At 36.0% G+C, this 24,980-nt stretch overlaps 1 protein-coding gene across 1 annotated transcript; it reads left to right on the top strand.

Annotated features, from left to right (window-relative positions):
• The first annotated feature begins 3,310 nt into the window (after positions 1-3,310).
• Positions 3,311-24,545, top strand: LOC124822265 (RAF-like serine/threonine-protein kinase 20). The gene is made up of 9 exons (XM_088094600.1): positions 3,311-3,583; positions 4,268-7,231; positions 7,323-7,406; positions 21,481-21,633; positions 21,778-21,941; positions 22,231-22,378; positions 22,461-22,583; positions 22,940-23,027; positions 24,085-24,545. Exons 2-9 carry the CDS (start codon positions 4,442-4,444, stop codon positions 24,276-24,278), a joined length of 3,744 nt encoding a protein of 1,247 aa, XP_087950726.1. The 5' UTR covers positions 3,311-3,583; positions 4,268-4,441; the 3' UTR covers positions 24,279-24,545.
• The last annotated feature ends 435 nt before the right edge of the window (positions 24,546-24,980 follow it).

Genomic DNA, 24,980 nt, shown 5'->3' with positions numbered 1-24,980 from the left:
TATCTTTTTTTTAAGATAAATATTTTATGTTTTCAACAACCATGAATTTTAAATTTGGTTTGATGTTGTATTAATTTTTCCAATTTTGTATTTAGAATGTTTGATGATGGTTTACTTTCTTTTTCTCTAAGATCGGTTATGGAATCATATTTTTATATTAAGTGAAAAATGATGTAATGAATTAAAAATAATTTTAAATTGTTAAATTTTTATTTAATTCTAAAAAGTTCGAGTAAAAATATTTTAATTAACTAAAATCACTTAATCAATTTATGTTTTAATGTTTTTTTTTATTTTAATAAGTTAAATTGTATTTTAATAAAATAAAATTATCATAGAATTTGGTTAAATCTTCCTATGCATGAGATGGTGTTTCTTTTATTAGATTTAACTTATTGTTCCCTCTATTGTTCTTTTGTAAATGGTGGTGATTATGATAAACAATAACCCACAAATATGAGTGAACCTGGAAATATAACAAGAAAAAAATTATTTAAATGGAACGAGCCATTGAACGAACTTACAACAATATATAGATTAAATATGTGACAACTCACTTAGAAAATTATTATAGACTCTTTAAGAATTACAATTGCTCAACACTTAAATTAGTTACACTAGCACCTATGTACACAAAATAAATAATTCTTAACTAATTAACTAATAAAGGTAAACAATTCTTAACAAACAAAAATAATATTATGCATCCACAATTCTTAGACAATTTCAACAACTAGACATGTCAAATTATGTGTAATTTCATATCATAAAATAAGCTAGATGGTCTTCTAATGAAGATCTTTTCAATGAATTGTCTCTCAAAGTTTCACCTTTACTTAAATCTTCTTCCAAGTGTTAATAATGACTCCTACCGATATTGAGCAAGTTCAAATGATTCATAAATTTACTTTTTCAAATTAGCTTTGTGAACATATTGTTTGATTTTTTTTTCACATGTCAACCTTTTACTCCTTAATCTTTTCTTATTTCTTATGTTTATATGAATTAAACGCCAATATGTTTCATTCATTCATAATGACCTTATTTTTTTGGCAAAATAAATTAGTTTTTGGCAAAATAAATTACACTAAAATTATCATAAAATTGGATAAATATTTCATCTTAATTTCTCCTTTTTTGACCTTATTTAGAGTCATATAATTTAATTTTGTATTCGATAAAACAATTATAGGTTGCAATATAACTTTCTAACTAAGTTATAAATTGCAAAAGCCTACCTAGTTCCATATCACTTTACATCTAAATCACTAGTATAATCAAAACTTCAACAACTTGCAAGAGTGGGTAATTTTCCACCCTTGATATCAATCTCACATCAAAAGTACCTACATCAATTTCGACAAGAAGCCTTATGATGGGTCCATCTTGGTAAACATAACTCCTATCATAGGTAAGGAATACTTTATGTTAGTTTAAAAGGGGATGTTAATATGTGTTCTTAGTGATGTATCTTGGGTGTCTTAATGAGAAAGGTGATAAACAATTTGCAACTTGATTTGAACCAAAATTACACACACACGCACACACACATATACATATATAGATATATAGATGTGAGATATAAATGTTATGACTTGCTTCTTACTAGAAGGTGGTAAAAAGAGATATATAGCTTTGTGAATTCTTATTGTTTCATCCATCTATTTAGCGTGTGATAGAGAAGATTATAAATGTTGTTCATGGATTCGTCCTTATGCAATATGGTTTTGTTGTATATATTTTTTATTATATATTAGCTTTGTTTGGAAGAAGCTTATAGACTATTGGCTTGCTCACAAGTTCTTTCTTGATGTTTCCCTTGTATAACATTTTTTTTCAATGAGGCTTTTAATTTGGTATCCTTTATCCCAACTTTGGTATTAGGAGTTTATTACTCATTTGCTAGTGGTCATATCAATGATCTCTTAACTAAAGAAAATTGTGTAGTAGAGAATTTTGGATTGGATGTTCCTTTCTCTTATGACTTTAATATGAAGTCATAACATCTTTACTAACTTTGGATAAATATAACATTCTTCACCAGGAAATAGTTTTGTATTCCAAAGCTTGTGAGAGTTATTATAACCCTAAGCCATGATAGTCAAAATATTTAACATCAATCCATTGCTTGATATGTAAAGAGACTATAAAGTGATTAATGTGATTGACATCTTAAAAGTTACAAGAGTTTCTTGCTAAGAAAACTTATGAACAATTACTCTTTCAATACACAAATATTTCGAAAACATAACCTAATTTTAGTATTTCCATAAACTCATTTACAAAAATTGTGTCCAAGTATTAAATATATTATAATCTAAAATTATTTAGTATAACTTGAAATGATTAAAAATACTTTATATATCTTACTCTTCTTACATAGTAAAGAGTTCATATTTATCAACTAATACTCATATATTATTTTACAAGTGTTCTACGATGTAAATAGACTGGTCATAATCTTAGGTTAGATTCACTTAACTTGTTACCTAAATAAATTTAGATAAATTTGATCTATGGATTTATGAGATAATCCATTTCATAAAATGACAATAAAATTAAAAAAAATATTATAAGAAAAAAATACTAAAATATTTATTTAACAAATATACATACATTATAATAATTTTATCTAAAACTAAAATTATTTTTAATATGACTTAAATTTTAAAAATACATATTTGTTTTAATTATTTTGTTTAAAATTTATTTAATTTTTAAAACAAATAAACTTAAAGTGTCCTTTAACATGGAACCAAACCTAATTTTATTATGACATCACCTCTTATACATTGGCTGCTGCAGTTCAATAAATACCTACTAAGTTGATTCTTGGCCCAGTTTCTTAAGTGAATTAATGACCAATCCAAAGTTTAATAATATTGTTAGCTAATATATGGGATTAAAGATTTGTTTGGATGAGTTAACTAAAAGAAAAAACGCAGAGATATGTAAAATAGAAGTAAACAAAAATACTATGAATATATTGATGGGTAATAATAATAATTATAAAATAATTTTTCTTTAATTTTAGATAAAATAAATACATAAACTATATTAAAATTATGTAATGTTAGGTATTTTATTATTTTTTTACTTTATTTTTTCTCAAATAATTAATATTTAATTCCTTTTAATTGTTTGAAAAAGGATAAAGAGAGAAACCATTGTCTTTTTGTTCCATTCCATTTCATTATAAAAGCAAATTTTCTTCCATGTTGCCAGGTCACACGTGCTGATGGCATAACAGTAGTAACTACAAAGATGCAAGGGTACTTTTGTAACTCGCAAAATGTCTGAAACTATTGACAACAGCGGTGGATGGAAAAATGTTTAGAGAGGGAATTTTCTGTTTTCTAGAGAGAGAAAGAGAAAGCGCAGTCATTTTCCGGGGAAAAGGGTCGAAGCAGGAGCAAACTCTGAAGAGATAGCGTAATTGGCGAAAGCGTGAGTAACCTGGAGTGGGTTCTTTTCATTTTCCCTTGAAACCTCTGTTTCTGGTTCAAATTTCGTACTTTTATTTTCAATCTTTCCCCTTTTCAACTTCAGCAAACACAAGGACGGGTTTCCCCCCTTTCATCAGGTACATGTTCTGTTCAGTTTTTGCCATGTTTAGTTTTTATGGTAAGAGGTTAGATTAAGGAAGTAGATTGATCGTGTGTCTGTGTGGTGTGTTAAAATCATCAAACTATCTTATTATGGTAATGAAATTCATTACATAAAAATGTGATGGACTAAATTGACTAGTTTCTGGACTATATGTGTGAGTGCAATTTATTTAGAACTTAGTGACTTAAACAACAATTTTTCACTTGTCATCTTGCGTACTGCGTGACATTGATGTAGTGTCATACTAGTCATTCCCAAATGAGGTTTGGTTATGAAATGTGTTGTGCGTGTGTGTGTGTGAGAGAGAGAGAGAGAGAGGGAGATAGTTTGATGTTCGTTTTATGGCCACACATGAGACACATAATGGTCCTATAGTCATGGAAAGGAAGCTGGAATTTTCCACCAAATAAAGTTGTTCTACTGCCCAAATTCTGTTCTGTCTAAAAAATTGTAGTTCGTTATGTTTCTTTATAAATTAGTAATTACATCTTAGCAAATTTTTAATGTTATCTTTAAGCCTATTACCCAGGTTATCAATATGTAACTTAGCATTTATAGTTGACCATAGTGGTCATTTGTTTCCATCTGTAGTGATTGTATTGTTGCATTTTAATTTGTTTCTTAAACTACCTACCTTGATTCCATTGTGTTCACACAGGGCCACTGCTGTGCAATTAAGTTGTGTTTCATTGGTGCATGGGAGTTGCTCTTATCTTGGAAGTTTCAATTCGTCAAATGTTTATATGGTGTCCAAGTATTACTAGAGGTTTAGAACTTATTTTTTATTTCGTTTCTTAATGAAGTGTTCTCCTAAGAAGTTAAAAACAATGTCATGATGGAACAGTCTAGATTCTACAAACATCTTCAATGCAATACCATGGAGCCTAGAAATGAGGAGTTCCAGTCGGGATCTCAATCAGTAATTCAGGACCATATGGATGGCATGCAGAGTATTAGACGGCCATCTGACTATAGCACATCAGATGTTAAACCGGTCCTTAATTATTCAATACAGACGGGTGAGGAATTTGCTCTTGAATTCATGCGAGATAGGGTGAATCTCAGGAAGCCCATGTTTTCAAATGTTAATGATTCCAATTCCAATTATGCAACTGGCTGCATGGAACTGAAAGGTGTCTTAGGCATCAACCACACAGCTTCTGAAAGTGGATCAGACATTTCTATTCTATCAAAAACTGAGAAAGGTCTGACAGAGTTTAACAGACCGAGTACATCATTACATGGAGACAGAAGCAATTATGGGTCAATTCGGTCAATGCCAAGAGTTTCATTGAATCAGGAGAATAGTCGATTTGTACGTGGGTATGGGTCTTCTGTTGGTTCTGACAGCTCATCAATGATGAAGTGTCTTTGTAGCTTTGGTGGCAGAATATTACCACGACCAAGTGATGGGAAGTTAAGGTATGTTGGAGGTCAAACTCGTATTCTTCGTCTAAGAAAGGACATATCTTGGCAGGAGCTTATGCAAAAAGCATTGTTAATTTATAATCTGGTTCATGTACTAAAATATCAACTTCCTGGGGAAGATCTCGATGCATTGGTATCAGTGTCGTCTGATGAGGATTTGCAGAATATGATGGAAGAATGTAATCTTCTAGAAGATAGAGAGCGCTCAAAAAAGCTTAGGCTGTTTTTGTTCTCAATGAGTGATTTGGAAGATGCTCATTTTTCTCTCAGCAGCATTAGTGATGACTCTGAGGTCCAATATGTTGTTGCTGTTAATGGCATGGACTTTGGATCAATAAACAGCTCAACCCCACTTGGTGTCAGTTTCTCAGCTGATGATCTGCATGAATTGGAAAGGCAAACTTCACAGAGAGAGACTAATAATAGAGCTGCTGTAGAATCTGTAGGTGCCAGCGCTCCCTTGACTAACAAATCTGATCCTTCATTGACTATTCATTCTTCACAAGCAGTTCTACCAAATGCCTCAAATTCTTATGAACTTGATCAACATTCTTATGGTGACCAAATGCCTCAATTTGGGGATTATAGTCGTCAATATTTTGTTCACCATGGCCTTAATTCCACTCATAGCCCTGTTGGAGAGACTTTTATTCCTATGGCTCCTCATCTGCTTAACAATCAACAAGGGGTTCAGAATGAAGACCATGTATCTAGTGGATTACAAATTCAAAATTCTCAGTTATCTGCAATGCAGGTGAAAAAGATAAGTGATAATTCAGTTAAGCAAGGGAGTGACTCTGAAAATGTTTTAACCTCAGAAACCACGTCTCCAGCTCCCTTACAAACCTCTGACAGTGGCTTAAAAAGTAATTTTCATGAAGCATCGGTTGTAGTTACCATGCCTGAGGGACATCCACCTTCATTACCTTCAACAAAAAAGGTTCAGCACAAGGATTATGAAGTGTTGTCTTCTACTTCTAGCAGTGCATTTGTTCCTGCTTATGTTGATTCCCATCCAAATGCAATTGATTTGAGTTGTCTTCATCCTCCTCCACTTCCTGAAAGAGTTTATTATTCAGAAAGAACTCCGAGGGAGCAAGTAGAGTTGCTGAATCGTTCCTCAAAGTCAGATGACACACACAGTTCTCAACTACATGTGTCAGATTTACTTTCTGATGTCAACCCAGAGGACCCAGTAACAGAATCTGGGGGCAACTTGCATCCAACTGACGAATTGGGTAATGCAGAAAAGCCCTTGCATGCAGATGGCCATACCACTGACAATGGGTTTTCCAAAAATCAAATGAGCAAACCATTGCCTGATACAAACAGTCTTATTAAGTCAAAACTATCTGAGCTCACAGACCCTGAGTTGAAGCCAGTGTTATCAAGTAATGAAGGAACTAAAGATGTTGAAACTGAAAATTATCGTAAAGATAGCCAAATGAAGCCCTTGCTTGACGAAACTGAAACCAAGACCAAAACCAAAGATGGTAAATCAGATGTTCCTACTTTGCATCATGTTTCCTCTGCTAAGCGTCTTGATGATCTAGCATCCAATCTTCCAGAGATTGATTGGGGTGAAGCCTCAGGGAAGGAATCAAATGATGGTTGTGTGGTGGAAGAACTACCTGTATCTGTAACTGGGAGTGTAACTAAAGATGTTAATCAAGATTTCCCCCAAAATGTTGTTTCCAAACAATCTCAAGGGGACATTCTTATTGACATTGATGATCGATTTCCCCGCGAATTGCTTTCAGATATGTTTTCTAAAGCAATACATGGAGAAGATCCCTCCAGTCTGCATCCATTGTCTGGAGATGGAGTAGGCTTAAGCATAAATATGGAAAATCATGAACCCAAAAGATGGTCATATTTTCATAAATTAGCACAAGGGCTTGATAACGTCTCTCTTATTGATCAAGATCATCTTGGTTTTCCACCTGGAATAGGAAAAACAGAAGATAATAGAACTCATCATGTTATGCCGCTAACAACTGATGGAGATCCCCTACATCATGAAGATTCCCATCTCAAATTTAATGAAGAAAATCCTGAGGACTTACATGTTAGGATTGAAACTGAAACTACCATTCTGAAGTCTAATTATAATCAATCCCAGCTTAAGGACAATGAAAGCATGCAGTTTGATGCTATGATGGAAAATCTAAGAATGCAAGGGTCAGAGTTTGAGGTACTATTTCAATTTTGTTATTTTGTTTCTTTGTGCGTAAGGTTGTACTGATCTGCATTTCCAATAATAAAAGATCTTTGCTTCAATTTAGGATGGCAAATTTGATGTGAAAAATAGCAACCTACCTCCAGCCCTTGATCCTTCTTTTGGAGATATTGACATTAGTACTGTGCAGGTAAAATCATGTTCTTATATATGCTACATTTCTTATATACTTTTTTTCATACACGGAACATGTTTTTATATTTTTGGGCAAACTGAAGGCTCTGTTGCCTTCCCAATAAGCCTTGCACCTGCTGCAAAGAGTAGATTATATCACTTGTGTAAATGGATAATTTGTGTATGTTTCAACTTGCAGGAATAATTATAACTATTAGAGTATACTTGAGTAAGTATACTCTATTAGATATGGTTATGAGTACTGCTATGATAAAAATCTCAAATATGACAATTTTCTATATATGGTTACAACAATATAATGTGTACCCATAAGGTTGTATCTTGTTGATCACATACTGAATTGTCTTTTGGGCACATACACACACACAATATATATATATATATATATTTGTGTGTGTGTATGTATGTATGTATGTATGTATGTATGTAATGTTTGGGTATGATGTATTGCAAGCTTGCTTCTTAGTTACTCTTTATTACCATTGTTACATAATTTTGATTTGGATTCTTCAGATTTCAGAAGCGTATTGGTAGTAATAATTGATTGGATCTGGGTTCATATAATCTATACTTGGACATCTCATGTTAATCTAATTTACATTTATCTTTCATTTAAGGCTTAGTGCAGATGTAGAGTCTGTCATAACAGCAACTAGAACTTGCAATATTTATCTTCCGAGTCTCTCCAAGGTTTTAAAGAATATTTAATACTCTGTAGACCCCGGCTGACTCTTCTCTTAATGTCTCCGTAAGTAATAGGTTGAATGAGGCCTGTTGCCGATAAATAAGAAAAGGATTGAGATTGGGATCTATCTTATTATTTCTGCAAAAGGATTTAACTCTTAAGAGAGCGGAGAGAAATCAGGATCTGTTAAATAACCTGTGTACTATTGTAATTCATCTTTGACTGTTGCAAGAGTTCTACTAGAGAATAATACCAAAGTATTCTTCATCTATTTCCTGTCTAATTTTTTTTCCTCATCCAGTTCTATTGATAGAACTGGTATCAGAACAATGAGAAAGAACTGATTTTTATTGGGTAAAACTAGGGAGAAGCCCGCAAGGATCCAATACACTTCTCTAGATATTTCAAGAGGTCTGGATCCACTCTACTATTTTATTTACCAAAAGTCCATAAACAGTTTATAATTATTTCTATGTACAGTAAGATGCTGGTCATAAACCTGCCCTTTATGGGCATAATCAAATGCAGGTCCTGTCTCATTCTTTCTAACACAAACCCATTTTTTTCTTTGTCCAATTAACCTAATTATCTAACTTATGGGTATCTATCATCCATCAACGGGTATTAGAGCTCCCATATTTTGGGAGCAATTCATGGTGCATTCCAAAATAGAAGCAAGAATGGAATCACTAGTAGCAAGAATTGTAAGTCTCTGTTATTTGGTAAGGAAGCTTATGAGTATTGAATCACAAGAGATGTTAGATTGAAGGGGTAGATGAAGAAAGAAAGAAAGAAATAATGCTGGCAGTGGCAGTGATTATGGAGTGACGTGGAGCTTAGGAGGATGATAAGTTCTTGATCAACTCAAGAAGTGTTAGAGAAGAAGCTTGCCAAAGCATGTCCCTTGGTGATTCAAATTTGTATCTCACCAACCCAATGAGAAACATGTAAAACAAAAACATTTTGCAAAAGAAATTAGAAAATGGATTGAGACTTAGAAATGAGAAAGAACATGCCACTTTTGTTATGAACCCCAAAGGATAAGTGCAAGAAGATTCATTACTCGATAAAGCTTCTCAAGATAAGAACCAAAACAAGAGTAGATAACTCTTAAGACTTTCAAAGTGAACTCACAAGGAAGATTTCATTGAATCTGTTAAAGATATTATCTTTAGTTAGTTTGTTTATATTTCTTATTTGTATTTTGGGCTTAGCCCATATTTCTTTTATTATAACTAGAGAACCCTATGTGTATATTCAACACAAGGGAGTTTTCACTATATTCAATTTGGTATCAGAGCTCTAAGTTCTTTGATCCTTTTCTACTTTGTCTTTGTTGCCGCCGGTGGCCGGTGGCAGCCGCCACCGGTGGCCCCCTAAAAGTCTCTTTTTCAACCTGTCTTTGTAACTCCAATTCCCGTAGCCAAGTTCCTCTTTTAGAATTCTGATTTTTTTTTCTCAGCCTCAAGATCACGCTTATAGTGCCTCGCTTGGCCATGCCCTTTCGGACCAATACCTGAAACTGGTGCCTTCCCTCCTGTAATGCCCAATCATAGGCATTCTCATTAGCTTCCAATCATCTGAAGAATTCTTGTTCGCTGTTTTTCCCTTGTTCACCGTCGCTCTCCGCTGCCAGCCTCCGTACATCGTCGGCCACCGTTTGCCGCCGGCTGTCGCCGTCGGTGCCTCATTTTCTCAGGAAAAGTTAGGGGTTTTGTGCGCCTCCTCGCCTGCGACCCAAACCTGGTTGTCGCCGTCTCTATCTCGTTCGCACGCGCTATCTTCCGCTTCCGCTATCTTCTCCTCTTTGCTGTTTCAGTTTGACCTCCCTCTTTGCTGTTTCCTCACTGTCCGCCACCTCCGACGTTCGCATCCGAGAGAGGAGTCGCGCCGCTTTGCGAGCTACTGTCAATCTCACAAGATTGCAACCCTTGAACAATCTTTTTTGATCTTCGGGTGTTCAACTTCCAATCCAACTTGAAGGAGTTGGAATCTAAGCACGCTCCTTGTTTGGACCAAAAACGACCGCTCTAGACGCAACTGCGTTGGTTCTTTCTTCAATCGTTGGTCACTTTCTTCTTCTTGGGCTCCAATTTAGCTTGTACTTCTTGTGATACACTGTTAAGTATCACCATTTGGGAGTAATCCAGCAGAGAACATTTGGACGTCGAACTTGGCTTTTTGATGCAATCTGTCATCCTTATGCTTTGTAAGTAAGCAACTGCGATGCTCCTATTGGGTGTCATTTATTTACAAGTCTCCAAGGACAGTAGGTTAACACCAAGGAATTTCAACACCAAAGTCATGGGTTGAAGGTTTCCTGGAGAGTCTATTCCTAGCAAGATTCAAAATTTTAGTCAACAATTTCACCAACCCTTTGTCATATCTGTTTTTGTGTCCTTTGATGAATAAAGGAGACCATTATGATCTTCCACTTTCACGATTTGTCATCGGCGCATTGTCATTTCCGCAGTTCGTGAGGGGGAGTATGTTGTTCCAGCCACATCCCACCAGTCAGCAGCCACATCCCACCAGTCAGCAGCCACATCCCACCAGTCAGCAGCCACGTCCCACTAGTTAGACACTAGTCAGAGGCCCCACTAGTCAGGGATGGCAGTCCCTGCTTTTAGCCACTGCAGGCCCTAACTAGTCAGAGATGGCAGTCCCTGTAGTTTTGTCGCTTTCAGCCATTGCAGGCCCTATACTTACTTGATGGCAATCCAGTCCCTGCAGTTTTTCATTGCCCTCCTTTGTCAATGTCATTCTACTTGAAGTTTCATGGTGCTAGTTGAAGGTTCGCAGCTGTCCACCACTTCCAATCCATAAGCTGCTCTTCCATAAGCTGCTCTTTCATAAGCTGCTCTTAGTGTTCATGTGACTGAACATCTGTTTGTCGCACACTCTTGAAGACAAATCATATATTTCAAATTGAGTTTATTTATTCCAAGTTTGGTTCATACAATCTGTATGCTCCAGCTTGAGGGGGAGTGTTAAAGATATTATCTTTAGTTTATATTTATCTTTTATCTTTAGTTAGTTTGTTTATATTTCTTATTTGTATTTTGGGCTTAGCCCATATTTCTTTTATTATAAATAGAGAACCATATGTGTATATTCAACACAAGGGAGTTTTCACTGTATTCAATTGAATCTTCAAAAGTGATTCTACAAGAGGGGTTGACTCTCTTTTATAAGAAGCATGTCATGGTTTCGAAGAGGAAAAAACACCTCTCAAGTGTTTAGAAACATTAGGAAGCCCAAATGCACATAAGATTGCTTAAGCTAAAGTTAACTCAACTAATCCTATGTTTAATACTTAATTAACTCCTAATTAATCCTAACACATGGTTGGTTCCTTAAAAATAGAGAAAGGCAAACGTTAGCTACCTAGTAAAATTAAGAAAAAGCTCATCATCACATCTCCAAAGAGCACATGTAGTTCATGAATTAGTAGAAAGCCATGTTAAGTTGTTATAACCATCATTACACTCAATAAAGTGACATTGTGGTTAATAACTCTGTGACTTTCCTAACTTGAAAATTTCGTCCCACATGATTTTTGGGTGACTCTTGGATTGTAGAATATTCTGGGAGAGTTAAGGAATATTCTATGATCTAAGAGTTTAAAAAAATTGAGAGCTTCATGTCTTCTTCAACTTCTTTTAGCCAACCTCTTGTGAATCTCCCTTGGAATTCTCTTGACAGCCACCCGGTGACAATTTAAGGGATTTGACATGAATTGGCGGACTCTATTACCGCACAACTAATTTCAGGTCTTGTGTTAGTAGCATACTTTAAGTCATCAACTACAAATCTGTAAAGAGTTGGATGCTGAAATAAATCACCTTCACTTTTAGACAGTTTGCTTGTAGAGGTCGTAGGAGATGAAATAGAATGAGCATCAGCCATATTATTCCTATGTGGGAGATCTCTAATGTACTTGCTCTGAGTCATAAAGAAAGGATTTGTCAGGTAGGCGCTTGATCTCAATACCCAAAAAATAGTCCAAATGGCACAGCTGTTTCAGACGTTCAGTAATCTGCCGAATTAGTTGGGGTGAGCTGCCAGCTGTGATGCACATATACAATATGTATATCGGATGTGATGTGTATCTGATAGGACAATATGTTTAATTTGAAAATAATATGATACAATACATGATATATGTATATTGAAAAATGTACAAATTTTTTTTGAAACGCGATTAATATGTGATTACTATTGTGTGAATTCAAAGTAAAATAACATGTATATTCTCAAAACAAAAAATTATAAATTATTATCATCACAAAAATATTAGTTATTACTTTATAAATTAGATACTTCATTGATAAGTATCAATAAATTATTCTAGCGTACCAGCTGCGGATGTCGTCGGATACGGATATGTGACACAAATTGAAGTGTCGGTGCATGATAGGCTACTAGTGATGATAATATCATCGACATAGATAAAGATTAAAATAGTGTGAGCTTGAGTCTTGTACAATAACAAAGACTGGTGTTATTTACTAGCTTGAAACTCAAACTGTTAGGCTTCTTTGGTCAAGAAGTCTATCTTTCTCTCAAAACAGCACACACCCACACAGAATGCTGGACAACAACAGTACTGAATATTATTCTGATGACCTCTCCTTCTCTCAAGAACACACCAAACAGAATTGAATAGAATGTATTATTGATGTATGAGTGAATCAGAATACAAAGAATCACCCCCAAGGAAGCCTTCCTCCCTTCACTGGACTTTGTTCCAGTCTAACAATTCACTCCAAAAACTGCCCTTTACCAGACCTCCAGTTGAAAATAGGACTGATTTTATTATTCAGAATCATAAAGAATACATTCTCATATCCTCTATTTGTAACAATCTAATTATGCTAAAAAAGGGAAATAGGGAAACTAGGTAAACAAAATAAAATAGAAGATTATATATCTATTTTCTCTAATTAGGAAGATTCTAAAGATATCTTCTCTAATCACAAAGCCTATATCATGATTATATTGTGTCTAGGATTACCCTATTTATCATGATTATATTGTGTCTAGGGTTACCTTATTTATCATGTACTTTTGTATCAATTTATTCTTATAAATAGAAGATTATGAGAGGGATCAATCAAGCCCTTTAGAATTATTTTACAGTTTAATTCTCAAGTTGGTATCAGCTCGGGTCGATCCCGCTCTGGTTTCTGTCTCGTAATATCTGTCCAGCGCAACAGTCCGTCGTCGCCCGCCACCGTCCGCCGCTGTCCGTCGCTGGCCACCATCGTCTGTCGCCGGCCACTGTCTGCCGTCGGCCACCGTCGGCCGTCACCGGCCACCGTCCTCCATTGCTGTCACAGTTCCGTTCGTCTAAACCCTTAGGGTTTTCTTGTTCCTCGCTGGTACTATTCGTCTTCTTTAAAAATGGCGTCTGACAGTACTCTTTCCTTCTCCGGAAGTCCATCAATTACCTCCGAGAAGCTAAATGGAAAAAATTATCTATCATGGTCTGCTACTGTTGAAATGTGGTTCCTTGGCCAAGGGCATTATGACCACCTTGAGCGAGATGGAAGCCATGTGCCTACTGAAAAAGCTGATCAGTGGAAACAAGCAGATTTCCAGTTGTGTGCCCTGTTATGGCAATCAATGGAACCCAAACTTCTTGTATCTTTGAGGGCTTTCAAAACTTGTCACTCCTTTTGGAAGAAAGCCCAAAGCATTTATGCCAACGATATTCAACGTCTCAATGACACTACGAACAAGCTTGCATCTCTTAAAATAGCAGACCAAGATATGGTGTCCTTCATGGCTGAAGCCCAATCTACTGTCAAAGAACTCAGGATGTTTTTGGAAGCGGACCCATTAGAGGATATCAAAATGAACCTAGACAAATTTTACATGGTGTTGATCCTTTGTGCCCTACATCCCGATTTTGATCATCTCAGAGATCAACTTCTAACTAGTAATGAGGTCCCCTCCATGGAAACATTGACCACTCGTCTTCTGCGTGTCCCAGTACCTCAAACTCAAGAAGCGCATGAACTAGTGGAACTATCTGTCATGGTTGCCACATGAGGAAGAGGAGGACGTGGCACTAGAGGAGGAGGACGAGGAGGTCGGGGACGTGCTCAATGCACATATGGTAAAAGGATGGGTCATACTCAAGAGAATTGCTACTCCTTACATGGTTTCCCTTCCTTTTTGAATGAAATCAATAATCAATTTGGTCAAGTAATCAAAATATTAAGAAGTGATAATGCAAAAGAGTATTTCTCATCCTCCTTTTCTGCCATCTTGAGTTCTCATGGTATCTTACATCAGTCTACTTGTCCTCATACACCGCAGCAAAATGGTGTAGCAGAACGTACACCGCAAAATGGTATAGCAGAACGAAAAAATAGACACTTGGTTGAAACTGCTCGTACCCTTTTGCTTGGTGCCCATATTATCACTGGGGGATGTCATCTTAACTGCATGTTATCTTATTAATAGGATGCCCTCCTCCTCTCTTGATAATAAAGTCCCTTTCTCCATTTTGTTTCCTAATGATCCTCTCTTTCATACATCTCCCCGAGTGTTTGGTTGTGTATGTTTTGTTCATGACATGTCTTCAGGTCTAGACAAACTCTCCGCTCGATCAAAGAAATATGCACTAAGTTTATTGGGTCAAACGATCAACTCGCAAATGTATTGACCAAGTCATTAAGGGGTCCTCGAATTGAGTTTATTTGTTGCAAGCTTGGTATATACAATTTGTACGCTCCAGCTTGAGGGGGAGTGTTAGGATATTTATCCTATTTTATCATGATTATATTATGTCAAGAGTTACCTTATTTATCATGATTATATTGTGTCTAGGATTACCCTACTTATCATGATTATATTGTGTCTAGGGTTACCCTATTTATCATGTACTTTTGTATCAATTTATTCTTATAAATAGAAGATTATGAGAGGAATCAATCAAGCCCTCTAGAATTATTTTACAGTTTAATTCTCAAGTCTATTGTCCCATCTTCCTTATGTTTCATTATGAATATCCATCTACACCTTACTGCCTTCTTGTCTCTTGGCTTATCAACAATCTCCCAAGTTGAATTTCTTTCTAGTGCATTCATCTCTTCTTTCATGGCTCGAATCCAATGTTCAAGTTTCATGGCCTCCTGGATTGAGGTAGGAATTTGTGTGGACTATGGTAGCTTCATTGCTCAGGTCTTGGGCATCCTGCAAAGACGAACATGGTAATGACAAGGAGAGTTCATCCACTTCAAATGCTTTTTCCCCTGAAGTGGTGGACTAACATAAAAGGATTGTGTTTCATGAAAGGTGATATCCATGGTGATAAAGACGCGACGACTCTGAGATGATAACATTTGTATCCTTTTTTATTAGAAGGATACCCAATAAAGACACATTTAAGAGCTCTGGGATCTAATTTACCACAATTAGGATGATGAAAGTGAACAAAAACAACACATCCAAAGACTTGACTAGGTAGACTCGTTAGTAGGGAAAAAGAAGGAACAAAAGACAATAGAGACTTTATAGGACTAATGCCATTTAAGATACGAGTGGGTAACCTGTTGATGAGATATGTCGCAGTTAACACAACTTCTCCCCAGTAATTTTTTGGAACAGACATTTGAAAAAGAAGAGTTCTAGTTACTTTAAGAAAATGACGATTATTTCTTTCTGCAACCCCATTTTGTTGAGGGGTGTTAACACAGGTTAGTTCATGAACAATACCATTATGAGACAAAAAATTGAGAAATTCATGATTCACATATTCAGTACCATTATCCGACCTAATTCTTTTGATATTTTTTTCAAATTGATTTTGGACAAGATGGAAAAAATTAACAAAAATTTGAAAAACTTCGGATTTATTTTCATAAGGTATGTCCATGTCACACGGGTACAATCATCAATAAAGGTAAAGAATCATTTGGCTCCAGAAATAGAATCTATGAGAGGACCCCAAACATCAGAGTGAATTAAATCAAATGGAGAAATACTCTTTTTATGATTAATAGGATAAGATGCACGATGGTGTTTTGAAAATTGACAAATATCACAATTAAAAGACTCATCAGACTCTTTGGTAAACAAGTGGGGAAATAAGGACTTGATAAGACTAAATGAAGGATGCCCAAGTTTTTGATGATGTAACCATATTTGGGATTTTGCTCACGTCTCAGATGTTGCTTGTTGACTCATGATTTTCGTGTTGCTTTGGTCATCAAACTCTAAAAAATACAACCCATTATGCTCCTTAGCAGTTAAAATTGTCTTCCTCGTGGCAAGGTCCTGAAAAACACAATAAGTTGGAAAACATGTTACTAAACAATTTAAATCCTGTGAGTTTTTGCACAGAGATAAGACTATTAGCTAATTGAGGAACATGTAAAACATCCTTCAATATAATAGATGATGAGTCCAAAATTATATTCCCAGAGCCGCATATAGCTATACCCTGACCATTCGCAACTGTAATAAGTTGTTCTTTATTTGTTTTACCATATGAGTCGAAGGACACACTAAGGTGTCATTTGATCAGTTGCACCCGAATCAATGATCCAAATACCTTTAGACATATGACCAACAGTACTGAGACAAATCTTACCTTTTATGGATAAAGGACATGATCCAGAGGGCTTACTCATTGATTTAACCATTGCTTTCAAGTGCTCGAGATCCTTTTTTAATGAAGGCACAAAGGAATAAATTTTACTTCAGACATCCCGTAGAACGCAACGAGGAGTCTCCGGTGACCTTTTTTGAGATGCCGACGGCGTGGGTCACACCGAGAAAAAAGGAGCAGAACTTAAAATCTCAGATCTACTCAAATATAGGCCAAATGGGTTGTCACCAACCCTAGGAATAGACTTAGGAGGCTCCGACGACTCTGTCTGTGACGGCGGCGACGAGTGGGTCACACCGAGAAAAAAGGAGCAGAACTTAAAATTTAGATCTACTCAAATATAGGACAAACGGGTTGTCACCGACCCTAGGAACAGACTCAGGAAGCTCCGGCAACTCTATTTGTGGCGACGGCGGCGACTGGCGGAGTGTTGAAATATAGTGTCTTTATTATTATTAATATTTATGTTAGGGTTTTGTTAGGGGCTTCCCGCCCTTTTACTTTATAGAACTACTGTCTCCTATAAATACAGTACTAAGTTGGTATCAAGAGTCAAACCTCTTTGTCTTCCTCCTCTATCATCGGAGCCGTCATCTCTCTGTCATTTCCTTTGTTGCTCCACTGTCCGCAGTTTGCTCCGCTGTCGCAGTTTGCTCCGCTGTCGCAGTTTGCTCCGCTGTCGCAGTTTGCTCCGCTGTCCGCAGTTTGCTCCGCTGTCCGTAGTTCGCTCTGTTGTCTGCGTCGCCGCCGCTGTCCACCATTGCCATAGTGTGTTTTGGTTCTTGTTTTTCCGTTTTGTTGGCTTGGACTCATACCTAGGGTTTTCTTCCTCACGTTATTTGAAACACTAAGTCCCATTTCTTCTCACAGTTTTAAAATGGCCTCTTCTACTGGAATTAATTCCTCTTTATTTGCTACCCCTATCATTACATTGGCAAAACTCAATTGGAAAAATTATTTATCATGGTCCTCTGCTGTGGAATTGTGGTTTCTTGGTCAAGGACACAATAATCACCTTGAACAAGATATTTTTATGGTCCCGGATGAAGAAAAATCCCAGTGGCAGAATCTAGACTTTCAATTATGTGTTGTTTTGTGGCAATCGGTTGAGCAAGAGGTTCTAGATATCTTGAGACCCTATAAGACATGCTCTTCCTTTTGGAAAAGGGCCCAAGATATTTTTGCTAATGATGTACAACGTCTTTTCGATGCAACCCAAAGAACAGCTTCTCTCAAACAAGTCAACCATGATATGGTTTCTCATATAGCAAAAGCTCGGGCTGCGGTAGAAGAGTTAAAGAACTTCTTTGTAGCTGATTCATTATAAAATATCAACAAAAAGCTTGACAAGTTTTGATCAAATTCCGTCGATGGATGACTTAGTTACTCCACTCCTTCGGGTACCTACATTGGTAAAAGACGAGAATTTAAATGATGCTATTGAAATGTCAGCAATGGTGGCACCACAAGGAAGAGGAGGAGGTAGGAGCAACCGAGGAGGACGTGATGGTTGAAGTGGACGTCCTCAATGCTCATATTGTAAGAGAATGGGTGATACCCATGATAAATGTTATTCCTTGCATGGCTTTCCAGACAAAGCTGCTCATGTGTCTAAATCTGATAATTCAGAATCTAGAATTTTTGATGAAGAGTACCAAGAGTTTTTGAGGTACAAGTCTGAAAAATCTTCTAATCTTGGCCAACCCTCCTCAATGTCAAATGTGTCAACTGCCTGCATCTCTCAATCTGTGGAAGGTCATAGTCTATGGATTCTTGACTCAGGTGCCTCAGATCATATCTCTGGTAACATCCCTTGGTGTGGAATTTGGGGGTGATAAGAAGGAAAGAGGAATAATGGAAGATAGTGGGGGAGGAATTGCCACCACCTAAGCGTCCAGACCTAAATTGGTGGGCAGTAGCCAGTGGATTCTCTTCAGACCAAGAGACCAAGCTTTTCGGTTCCAACCTTGGGGACAAGGTTGATTCTCAAGGGGGGAGTAATGTTAGGACACGGAAGGTTTATGAAAGGATAAAGGTGAGGAAGAGTACTTAATTGCTAAACAGATTAGTGGGGCGGGAAAAGGGTTTTTATAAAAGGACCTCTTTTATTGTTTTCAGGGAGACAGTTTTGACTCTTGAGTTTGTAGACCGGTTTAGAACCTGGTGAAGTTGGTTAAGCTCCTGGTTTTCCATTGTATTCTTGATTCTTTTGCTGTGAATACAATACAATTCTTTACCAAATTCCTTTTTGAGATTTTTGAAGTGTGCGAGTGAGTGAGATAGTTAGGATTCTTACCCAGATTCCTAACATCCCTTCATTTTCTTCCATCTCCTGTCTGAAAATTCCTCATTTCATTACTGTTGCCAATGGATCCAAGGTTGCATGTCAGGGAATTGGCAAAGTTTCCTTATCTCCTTCACTAAAATTGAATTCTGTTTTGTATAATCCTCATTGTCCTTACAATTTAATCTCTTTGAGTCAATTGACTTGTTCCTTGAATTGTTCTGTAACCTTTTCTACTAATTCCTTTGTTATACAGGAACATGGTACGAGTCGTCTAATTGGAGAAGGACATGAGTCATGAGGACTTTATTTCTTAAAACCTAACAAAATCCTAACATAAATATTAATAATAATAAAGACATTATATTTCAACAACCCTCAAGGAAGCCTTCCTCCCTCCACCGGACAATGTTCCAGTCTAACAATTCACAAATCTAAAAATTGCCCTCTATAGACCTCCCTTGCCTTCTTATAAAGGCAACCCACTTCTAACTACCCAACAACAATTAATTCCTAAAACTGTTTTATCTGTCCTGCACCTATTACCCATTATAACCTATTTTATTATATCCTATCACAAACCGAGTAAAGGTAAGTTTTAGTCCATCTAATCACTGCCTGGGTGCTTGTTTTAGGCCAAAAAGGGCCTTGTTGAGTTTGCAAACGAGAGATTTCTCTTCAACTTCAAATCTTGGGGGCTGCACCGTAGAAACTTTTTCATCCAAGAAGCCAATAAGAAAAGCATTACTCGCATACATCTGAAATAATTCCCAATTACTAGTGAGGGCAAGAGTGGTAATGAGTCTGATAGTAGCAGGTTTAACAACAGGAGAAAATGTTAGAGCCACGGACTTGATGAAACCCTTTAGCCACTAATTGAGCTTTGTATTATGAAACCCTGCAGCCTAGAATTATAAAATCCAGACTTATACCTGGTTTACATGAGATGCTTATTAACAGTTCTGGGAAAGAAAATCAGTGGATGCAGAAGACTCAGAAGGGGATGAGGAGCTAGACTATGTCTTTGAGACAGTGGGTGACACAAGTGAAGGGCTGCCTTGAACGTTATGGTCACCAGTTTCAAAAGAGGGACTGACTGCTGTGAGGGTGTAGCAGCAGGTATATGAGAAGGACTTAGTGAGACTTTACTGGACAAGACTAAGACAGGTAGAATAAAATTGACCTGCTTTGATACTAACTCAAGATAAATAAAAAAGAAACAATGTTCTTTTGCGAGCTTATTTTGCCTCTCTTAGGTTCTCATGTTTATATATTAACTGTAGATTGTTCTCATATAAAATGAGGAGAAGAAAGAATAAAAAACAAGTAAAGGCATATCTAGGATCCTAGGTAGAGATAGGTACAGCACAAAACAGCTTTTTAGTAAAGCCTGTTTTAGGCCTATTCTAACAGCTAAGGAGATTATAGAGAACAAGGTTTTGCAAGTAGTAACTTAATGACAATGGAAGTGATTATGTGTTGGCTGATAAATATTATTCCCAATTTTCATTTGAACAATTGAAGGAAAGGATGACAATGAAGGCTGCCTAAGCTGGATGTGATGAAGATGTCTTAGAAATTGATTTTAGGGTCTAACTTAATTTTGCAAACTTTATAAGCTTTTGTTTAAGGCATATTTCTAGTTGTGGGACTAATCCACCGACCATGAGGCTGCAATTAAGACAGCCCTCCAAAGATGTCTCAACTAAGGATGATTGCAATCAAGGAAGCTTTCAAGCAAGATGGCTAGGGTTTTAGCCCGGATGCAGAGCCCCAAGGTTGAGCAATCTAATACCTACTTGGAAAATGGGGAGAAGTGAGTATCATTTTCTGATAATTTAAAGAGAACAAGCATCAGTTTTTATACAACTTCGATCATAATGCTATGCCCGAATTATGGACATCAAGTCAGACTTAATAACCACAAACAAGGAAACCTTGACCAATTAATCCAAATGAAGGAAGATATCTGATTAAACCTGTATATAAATAAAAAATGCACAGGTTACATGTTATAGCAACAAGGAAACGTTGACCAATTAATCCTAATGAAGGAAGATATCTAATTAAACCTGTATATAAATAAAAAATGCACAGGTTACATGTTATAGTACCATGCTTGTGCGGCATCATTCTCATCACCATTACACTATACCTCTTCCTCTCGTGGGCTAAATGTAGTCTGGCATTCTTTGGCACATATTTTTGTAAAATATTTAGCTTTTCTAACATGTAGATTTTCATTGTCTTTAAAGAAAAGTTTATAAGCCTCTTGTTCAAGATGTTCTGTTTTAGAATTTTTCTCTCTTTTGACCTCGTAAAGTTTGTTTATTTGGCCATTTAGCTGTTATATGTGTGTGTGTGTATTCACAAATTTTGAATGTGTACATTATATCATACTGTAGTGCTGACCTGAAACCTGAAAATATTTAGTTCATGACTTCATTTATTTCTTTGTTTTCTATGCAAATTGGTAGGTCATTAAGAATGAAGATCTTGAGGAGCTGCGAGAACTAGGTTCTGGTACCTTTGGGACTGTGTATCATGGAAAATGGAGAGGAACAGATGTTGCTATTAAAAGAATAAAGAAGAGCTGCTTCACGGGTCGGTCATCTGAACAAGAGAGATTGGTAACTTTTTATTTAATGGATGTTGTATAGGATGCACTATTCTTTGTTTTCATTAAAATAAAATAAGAAAGCGATTCTTCTGTCATTGAATTTCTTTAACCATGATACATTTTGAGGTGAGATGATATTTGCTTCTTTTCTCAGACTGTGGAGTTTTGGCGGGAAGCTGACATTCTCTCCAAACTTCATCATCCAAATGTGGTTGCATTTTATGGTGTGGTACAGCATGGACCAGGTGGTACAATGGCCACTGTGGCAGAATATATGGTGGATGGTTCTCTTAGGCATGTATTACTTCGCAAGGATAGGTAATGCTTTTGAAATAGATTTTGCATCTCTGTTGTAGTGCATAAGATTAAGGCTTTTACTACTGCCTCAAATTTGTTGAAAAGAGATCTGTCCTGTTGCAACTTATTTCTTGGATAGAATGCATGAATATTTATTGGGAAAACTTCATGATTTGGTATAATTGTGTGATAGCCAATCAGATCTACTAAAGTTTATTGAGTCAGCAAGAGCATGAGTTTTAAATTATATGTCCAGTTTTTTTTTTTATATGATTTTTGTTCAAGATTCTTACAATAATTTTATATTTAGGTATCTTGATCGTCGCAAGAGGCTGATAATTGCAATGGATGCTGCTTTTGGAATGGAATATTTGCACTCAAAAAACATTGTGCATTTTGACTTAAAATGTGACAATTTGCTTGTAAACTTGAAAGATCCTTTACGTCCAATATGCAAGGTATGTAGACTGGGTCTGGTAGTATTTTTCTATCAGCATGAAAGATCACTTTTTGTGTTGACTGAGAAATTTTCTTACCTAGGTTGGTGATTTTGGCTTATCAAAAATTAAGCGAAATACTTTGGTTACTGGTGGTGTGCGTGGGACACTACCTTGGATGGCACCAGAGCTTCTGAATGGAAGCAGCAATAAGGTCTCAGAAAAGGTAATATTTCAACTTATCTGTATAAAATTGTTTTCTTCAATCACATGACTCAGTTGAAATTTAATTTAACTAAGGAAATGTGGTCCAGTATTCATTTCTCTTTCTAGACGTATAAATTTCTTTTATCTCACGTGACAATAAAACTACCAGTTCACCATACTCCGGTTATCAGGAAGTTCCTGTTGAATTATTTTTATTTGATCATTTTCAATTTCGAGCATTCAAATTTGCCTATTTCATTCTCTTACCACCTTGAAAATCTTTTGTTGCATATGGGATATTTGTAGTTTACATCTTAATAGTATCTGGGAAGGAAATTGTTGAAATTAATTTTAGTTTGTTACCCTTATCTGTAGGTTGATGTGTTCTCCTTTGGCATTGTATTATGGGAAATTCTTACCGGTGAGGAGCCATATGCCAATATGCATTATGGTGCAATTATAGGTAATATCTTATTCTCATCTTTTATCCTTACTAGTCTTTTTTGTGTCTTCTTGAAATTGACACTTTTTATTCAAGAACAAACATTAGACAGTAGTAGAATATAGCAACACTGTTAAAATTGATATTATGCATAGGATAGGGTAAAAGAGGGGTCAAGTTGTAAAATACCCTAAATAGTACGATCATAACAAAGATCACAAAATTCCATTGAAATCAGGTCAAACATATAGAAGATGCCCCTTGTTGCTTCACATCAGACCAGTGTTGGGTAGGAATGGTTGGGAAACAAAACATGCTATAACCAGATAATGATGGATATTGTTAGTTCTTTATTAAAGAAACAAAAATATACACCTTTTTTAAGTATCTAGCATACCTTCAGCAACTTTCTTTATTGTTCTGGAAATGGATGAAGTTTATATAAGAAATTGATAGAGTAATGCTATTGAATTATAGCTTATTTTGTATTCCTTACAGATTCTGATAAGAGAATCCTTTGGAGAGAGCAATTGGATTAGCTTTCTATATTCCTTACAGTTTTTAATCAGAATCTTTCGGATTAAGCTATTTGAAAAAAATAAAATAGTAAGCGATTCTGTCAAAAAAATTTTTGAACACAAAATATAATGTGGGCACACATTCAAAATCTATACCTACCTTAGTATGGTTGTAGACTTTACTATTGACTGGGCTTAAGTTTGTTTTTAGCTAACTTTCTAGTCTATCTGTGTGGTTCACATTTTGGTTGAATTAATTTTGGAAAAAGAAACTGATGTTGAAAGAATTGGTTTCTATTTGACTGGTAAAGGAGAATCAGTTTTGGAGGGTCCATAAACTTGTGGTTCCTTTACTAAAATCTATTATAGTTCTTAAAAATTGGATTATAAAACCTATTTCAACCTTACAAAATCAAATTGTTACGTGAAGCTCATTAATTTATGTGCTATAATTTGATGATATCTCTAGTCTAGTTCTTCAATACACGAGTCTATGGAAAAAATTATTCAAAAAGGATTTCTGTGTAGAACCTACCACTAATTTGTGTCTCCCCTGACAGGAGGAATTGTAAATAACACATTAAGGCCAACCATCCCAAGTAACTGTGATCCTGAATGGAGAACACTGATGGAACAATGCTGGGCTCCCAATCCTGCAGTCAGACCATCCTTCACAGAAATTGCCAGTCGTTTGCGCATAATGTCTGCGGCAGCAAGCCAAACCAAAACACAGGGCCATAAAACATCTAAATGAGTTATACATTGTAAAGTTGGTATTCATACAGTCATTTAATGGTGATCCAAGGAAGTAACTTACAAGTATGGTTCTATATACTGTAGTCTTTTTTTTATTTTACCATAATAATTTTATACTACACTATGCAAGTTGTATACCAATGCTTCAACAACAGTGCAAAATTTGTCATTTAGTTTCTGTGTATTGTACAATGTTTTTCTTGCTCCTTGGTTTTCCAATCTTGTAATTGCTAACAATGATTTTATTATAGATGGCTATTACTCATGTAGAGGGCAGTGTTAACAATGTGCTAGACATCTCAAAGCGGAAGCAACCTCATTTAAATATAGGCTATTTCTTTCTACACTCCCACAATTACTAACTGTATCTCCAAAATGAAAAGCACGCTTTACCTCTGCACCACACCACCACTGTTGTTGCCATTAAAATCACTGTCCACCACCATCACCATTGCTGGTGTAGAGGAAGAAGAGTGGGAGAATACTGTAAGGGAAGAAGAGAGAAAATGTGAAAAAAAAAAAACTCATTTTCAAAAGTCTGTTTTGAAATGTATTTGTGTTCCGGAAAAAGCTTTTCGAAACATTTTTCATGTGGGGATGTTCAAAAAATTATACCAAAAGACTTTATATGAGTTTCGGAAAGGTTTTTTCCGAAACTCTCATTTCCAAAATTTTATTGTTTTTTTTTAGTTTCGGAACT

Source organism: Vigna umbellata, chromosome 7 (assembly GCF_029865625.1).
Source record: "Vigna umbellata cultivar VRB3 chromosome 7, Vumbellata_1.0, whole genome shotgun sequence".
NCBI lineage: Eukaryota > Viridiplantae > Streptophyta > Magnoliopsida > Fabales > Fabaceae > Vigna > Vigna umbellata.
The sequence above is the reverse complement of the archived record's forward strand: the minus strand, read 5'-3'. Positions and strand labels throughout refer to the sequence as shown.

Coding starts and splice junctions, on each gene's coding strand:
- LOC124822265 (XM_088094600.1), top strand. CDS start 4,442: ATGATGGAACAGTCTAGATTCTACAAACATCTTCAATGCAATACCATG. Junction 7,407..21,480: donor TTGACATTAGTACTGTGCAG/GTAAAATCATGT, acceptor GCAAATTGGTAG/GTCATTAAGAATGAAGATCT. Junction 22,379..22,460: donor CTTTACGTCCAATATGCAAG/GTATGTAGACTG, acceptor TTTCTTACCTAG/GTTGGTGATTTTGGCTTATC.